General features: G+C 31.0%; 1 protein-coding gene across 1 annotated transcript; it reads left to right on the forward strand.

Annotated features, from left to right (window-relative positions):
- Window positions 1–238: 238 nt before the first annotated feature.
- LOC139521013 (keratin-associated protein 19-2-like) lies at window positions 239–4,139 on the forward strand. The gene is made up of 3 exons (XM_071314163.1): window positions 239–388; window positions 3,065–3,556; window positions 3,989–4,139. Exon 2 carries the CDS (start codon window positions 3,066–3,068, stop codon window positions 3,552–3,554), a length of 489 nt encoding a protein of 162 aa, XP_071170264.1. The 5' UTR covers window positions 239–388; window position 3,065; the 3' UTR covers window positions 3,555–3,556; window positions 3,989–4,139.
- Window positions 4,140–6,525: the final 2,386 nt, after the last annotated feature.

Consider the following 6,525-nt stretch of genomic DNA (forward strand, 5'->3'; position numbering starts at 1 on the left):
TATTTGATTAATAATAAAAAGATGTTCCTTTCTTTTACATGATGCATTTGTTCTAAGTTTTTCTTCCAATTTGACTTTTTTGTGGTCAAAATTTATAATGATTGTTTTACCCCAAAAATACTTGAGAAAATGATAAATAGAACCACATTCAAACATTAATTTTTTTCACCCATCCATCACGTTGTAAACTATAATTTTACCTTGTTAAAGGCTTTTTCCTTTAAATTTCCAATGATGACATACTACCAAACGATTTGTCATGTTTTGATGTGTGGTGGCAATGCATCTTTATTTACATAAAGTATATTCATTGTTTAGGGCGGGATATAAAAGTATCGGAACATTTAACTTTCATTACTATTCAAGCAGTCGTTTCAACAGAATACAAGTAAGTGTCCATGCATTTATATAACATCAAGTTTAGATGATGCGAATGCAAAATAACATTGAAAGCGCGTATATCGATTGACAAAGTATAGCATGTTCAAAATTAAATAAAACAATTTAATACTAAAAACTTAAAGTTCATTTCTCATTTGTATGTTTGGGCTTTAATTGATACATTTGAATTTTGAATTGAAAAATTCACTTTATGACAAAAACATAATATTGAAAACTTAACATGTAAACTTTCATACTTAAATAAATACATAAATAAATTCTCGGGAAAAGAGTCCATCAGTGGAAATATTTGACTCGCAGTTCATTGATTTGATAGAAATATTTTGTATTTTTGTTTTATATTATAGCTTTGATAAGAAACTAGCAATAAATATATAACAGATGTGTTTGAAGCCTTTGTGTATCATGTCTATTAATTAATTATTGACCTTTAATATATCTGAATTATTTTCGTAAATCTTTCCGAAGTCTACTTACAGTCATCAAAGACATTCAGCTTGACATATATGAGTCATAACTCGTTAGTCAATAGCACAATTTAGTCTGCTACTTAAAACACGTTTCCAGATTAATAATAACTTGTAAATACAAATTCAAAATTGATTTGCTTTCAAAATATTTTGATATGAGTGCCTCAATCAGTCAAATGTGCAGACGAAAACCAGGAATGACGTATTAAAATCTAAAGCCTGGTATTTATGATGCGTTTTGGCTACTAGGTTATATTGGATACCATGTTTTACAAATTTGAACAAGCTGGTAAAAAAATGGAAGAATAATGTTTTTTTTGACAATATTTACATAAGACAGGCAAAGGATACCAGAGGGACATTCAAACTCATAAGTAGAAAATTAACTGACAACGCCATGGCTAAAAAGGAAAAACTTTACAGACAAACTGTTATTCCAACAAATCACGTATCTTGCCATTTCTGCTACATTTTGGAAGTAGTAACAAATATTAGAGCAATTGCCATTGAAACAAACAACAACGCCATTGAATTCATTTTCTTAACAATTTACTTCATACTAGATGGCAGAAGGTTTGACTATGTTTGACAGGGGGAGTGCAGACTTTTGGTTGTCTTCAAAACAAAAAGTTTTTTGAAGTAATTTATTTAAAACAGAATTCGAAACCAGAAAATCAAACATATATGTTTCATTCAAGAGTGTTAAATTCGTGATAGATCAAAATAAGCTATTTTATTACATTATGATTTTGAAGGAAGAACTCCCTTAAAATAATCGGAGACGTTAGCAACAACTCTAAGTATAGTACGAAGAGACGACAAAATTAACTGTAAACAGTAAATCATTCAACTCTAAACGTTGACTTGCACCACAATAGATTTAATCATATCAAAATAATGTTTTAATCACAGAAAAAAAAACTTTTTTTAATTCCTTTGGTAATACATACACAGTTGAAAAAATATTCAATTATATAGCTTTTTCAATCATTTTATTTAAAATTATGATCAATTATTTTTAAATGGAATAATCTAAATAATAAATCTTCATTTTAAATTTAAATTCATAGATATAACCGATTTATTTTATCACAAAGTAACTGGTTATCTGGTTTCTTTATATGTTGACGTGATTGTTTCGAACATAATAATTCAAACGTGCTTTCTCTATTTACATTTTTGCATAATCAGATGTTAGTAAATATATTAAACACTATCATTTAAATATTTTCAAACTTTAAGTGCATCTGCACTGTGTCAAATCCTAATATAAGTATTTCCAAAGTATAATAACTTACCTTTTCGTATGAATAATGACATAATCCATGTCATGTCATTATTTACAGATATGATTCTAAGGTTAGGAAAATCTTTTACATATAACGCGTCCAACCGACTTCTGTACAAATAATTAAAAAAAAAACGATTACAGAAAGGTCAGAATCATTTCATAAACTCTAGACTAGACACTGTTTATTATGTTTCGATATTCCTATAAAGGGAAAAAAATGTCTAGGAAATAAATCGGGGCTCCTCTTATACTAGTTATTTCGTCATACATTCAAGATTAATGAAAGGTAGCAGTTTATAAAAAAATTTAGAAAGAGGAACACTATATGATAGTGTTGAAATCGATGAATTCACATAGAGTGTGTCGACAGATAAAACGTTTTGCACATTTGATCATTGTGCACAGCGTAGATTCGTACAAAATCTATAACAACAAAAATTAAATGCAAATCAAGTTATCAACTTTTTCAAAGTTTAATCGAGTTCTTTTTCCTGTTTTTTTAATTTTTCAAATAAACAATGCGGTGCAATATATCAATAAACATGTACCTTTTAGTGTCCTTGGACAGTGAAAATGTGACGCCATGATGAATTTCAAACTATATTATTACCTTATTGAATCCAAATTCATGTGACCTTCAGTTTTTCTCATTACCTAGAGATTGATTACAAACGTATAAGTCGTGTCCAGCCAATTAAAAAAAAAAAAAAAATGAAAAGTGATACAAAGGTGAATAATTTCGTTGACTGATTCGATTCACAAAAAACCTATTCTTACACAGATCATTTTACTTATTATATTGTATAAACCAAGTTTTCAGAAAACAGATTTTCAGATTTCAGATAAATACAAAACATCTTTTTTCTGGCTTTCATTTTCATTTGTCATTACATTATTCCAGAATGAAGATTACACTTTGTCTATTGGCTGTCCTCTTCGGAGTTATTTCTGCTGAAAAAGGACAAGCAGGCTATAGTCCACGTCACAATCTGAAACATTATGGATCAGTAGAAGGTAGAGGATTATGGTTGGAGTGTGGATGGTCTGGAGACTGTAATTCCTATCACAGAGGATCTGGAGGTGGTGGAATCGGCGGTGGATCCGGAGGTGGGGCTGCCAGAGTAGTGATTGGTGGTGGAGGCGGAGGTGGATACGGTGGATACAGAGGTGGATACAGAGGATATGGTGGAAACAGAGGTGGATATGGAGGATATGGCAATGTTGGATACGGAGGATATGGCAATGTTGGATACGGAGGATATGGCAATGTTGGATACGGAGGATATGGCAATGTTGGATATGGAGGATATGGAAACAGTGGTGGATACGGAGGAAATGTTGGATATGGTGGATATGGCGGTGGATCCGGATATGGTTATAAAAAATATTAAATGTAAATATATATAAGAAGTTATTTTTGATTTCATAAATGGTTATACGTAGATTAACAACAGTTATATGACAGAAATGTTAGCATTGTAAAAATGACTACTGACATCAATGTTAGTAACAATCATTTCTACAGATACATTGAACAGTATATTATATATTTGAAGGCTTAACTGGGAAGTAATTTTAACAGCTCTAGAATTCAAAGTGCATGTAAAATCTTACAGAAAAGTAAACGTAAAAATGACTGTATTATTTTGTTTTGAGGTCTTTTGACTTTTTTTCCTCGAAAATATAGTATGCCCTCTAGGGTACACGAACACATTTTTTTCATAACCAAATGATGGTCACACAAAACTCTAATTTTTACCATTTATATATTATATATATTATATCAATTATTCTATGTCATATATTTTAATGTTTTGTTTTGCAGGATATTATATAGACGCCAATGGTATTTGGATGCCCGAAGATGGTCATGCTTCACATAAAAGCTTCTAATAAATGCACACATTTGTATTGTTCAAAATAACAATATCTATTTTGGTTGAGATTATAGTGATAAAAGTCTATTAACAAATTTATCAATACATTTTTATTTTGTATGGTATGGGATGTTTGCCCTCATTGATTAACTAGTAGTTGCTAAGATTAATGGTTACAATTGTTGGCTCACATTTGACCTTGTAGTGGGTACTCACTCGACAAGGATGCATTTACAAAGGGACGTAATATACCAAAAAGTCATTCAAATTAGAAATAAAGTCAAAAATAAACTGAAAACGTACGACATGGCTGAATAAGAAAAATACCAACAGTACACACAACACAACATAAAAAATCAAAGACTGAAAACACAGAAAAAAACTTTAAAAATCACATTTGTTCTACAGTTTCGACAATATTTTGAAAATCTTCCTTTAAAGTTAACAACAAATTGAACAGATACATGCACCTTAAACTCTATGCCTGATTGCCCGATAGATCAGTGACATTTTTACTAAGCAAAACACAAAAAAAAAATCCATGATATTCACTTCTTACCTATCTTTTTAATATCCTTCGGCATGTTATATAATATTTCTCTTGTCTCCCTTGCAGTTGCAATAAAAATCCGAGTGATCCAAAAATATGTAAAAAAAAAACTGAACCTGCAACTGAAAGGCAACACTTCAATGTCGAATACAGTTATTACAAATGGCCTTGGATAAGTGAATTTCCATATTATTAAGTAAAATCGCAATAAAAGGTTGGAAAGTAGTGATATTTTAGTAAATATTTTGTGTTAATTGAAAAACGTTATCTCGTGTAAACGTGATTCATTATTTTAAAATTTTTCACCATAAAACACTACAATAATACTCCACTGCGACTATAGAAATTTTTTTGTTTGTTGAACATTCAATAAATTACACGTACAAGAGGGAAAAAATAACAGTCATATAACACCCGATCCAAATACCAATGAAAAAAGGATACAGAAAATTAATGATAATTGAAACCCAAAAGAAAATCGAAACTAAGATTCTATACCTTACGTTTTGGCCTTACGGATCGTGTCAAGTGTGTCAATATCAGCTATTTGACAAATGTTGGACGCTGGTTTTGATCGAATGTGTTATCTACAGTTGTTTGCATTAGTCGAAGAAGAAAACAACGTCGCGTCGCACCCTTATAGAGCGACACTGGTAATACAAACGAAATCTTGTATGTACACCACCGATCCGAATGTTTAACTTAGTTTATTAACAGCTATACACTCGAGCTTATTTGTAGCTCACCTAGTCAAATGGACCAACTGAGATTTCTCATCAATGACGTCCGTCGTCCGTCGTCCGTCGTCCGTCGTCGTCCGTAAACTTTCACAAAAATCGCCCCTGAAACATGCTTGGCTAAATGTTAACCAAGCTTTGCCACAATCATTTTTAGGGTATCTAGTTTACAAAATATGTCAGTGGATCCCGCTTCCAACCAGCATGGCCGACATCGATATAAATAGAACATAGAGGTTAATACAGTTTTTGATTTATACCTCTAAAACGGATGCCTAAGTGCAAATTTGACACTGGTTAAAAATGCCCATCAGGTTTAAATCAATCTATCCTGAAATATTCAGACGAATCAGTTGTTGGGTTGCTGTCCCTGAACTGGGTATGTTAAGGAAATTTTGCAGCTTTTGGTTTTATCTTGAATATTACTATATATAGTGGTAAAATATAAACATCAATAATGTTCAGCAAAGAAAGATCTACAAATAAGTTAGCATGACCAAAATTGTCAATTCTTCTCTTATTGAGTTATATTGCCCTTTATTCAATCTAAAAAAATAAATCTTTTTTCAAAATTCTTCTCCACTGAAACTACATTTTTTTTGTTGGTGTTTAACCAACTTAAATCACACTTGGCCATCATCATTGTGGTATCTTGTTTAATATATGTGCTCAATGACGCCGCTAGCTACATGTAACCAAGATTACCAACATGCCTAAACAAATATCATACGGGTAAAATGAAACTTTTGTCTATCATTTTGAAAAAAAAAAAGAGAGAAAATATGACAAGAGCAAAAATAGTCAGATTGTTGAGCTCTACCAAATTTTCATTCATGTAAAACATAACTGTCAGAAGACTTCTTAGGATATATTTCAATAAAAAACTAATTTTACAATTTGTTTTTAATTTGCCTATTATCTTGAAAACTATAATACTCACAGAGAAACTTTAAGATGACCAACAAGACAAGTTCTATGTTGGTTTTTTTTGGTGATTTAGATTTTAACACAAGTTGACTGCTGTATTTTTTTACATTTGTGTGTTTTGTTTACGCATTGTTGTCAATATAACGGAATTTGATGCGCCGGTCATACAAGTGAGAGGTTACTCTAGCTATAAAACCAGGTCCAATCTACTATTTTCTACATTTAAAAAATGCCTGTATCAAGTCAGGAATATGATAGTTGTTATCCATTC

This window comes from Mytilus edulis, chromosome 4, assembly GCF_963676685.1.
Source record: "Mytilus edulis chromosome 4, xbMytEdul2.2, whole genome shotgun sequence".
Lineage (NCBI taxonomy): Eukaryota > Metazoa > Mollusca > Bivalvia > Mytilida > Mytilidae > Mytilus > Mytilus edulis.

Coding starts and splice junctions, on each gene's coding strand:
- LOC139521013 (XM_071314163.1), top strand. CDS start 3,066: ATGAAGATTACACTTTGTCTATTGGCTGTCCTCTTCGGAGTTATTTCT.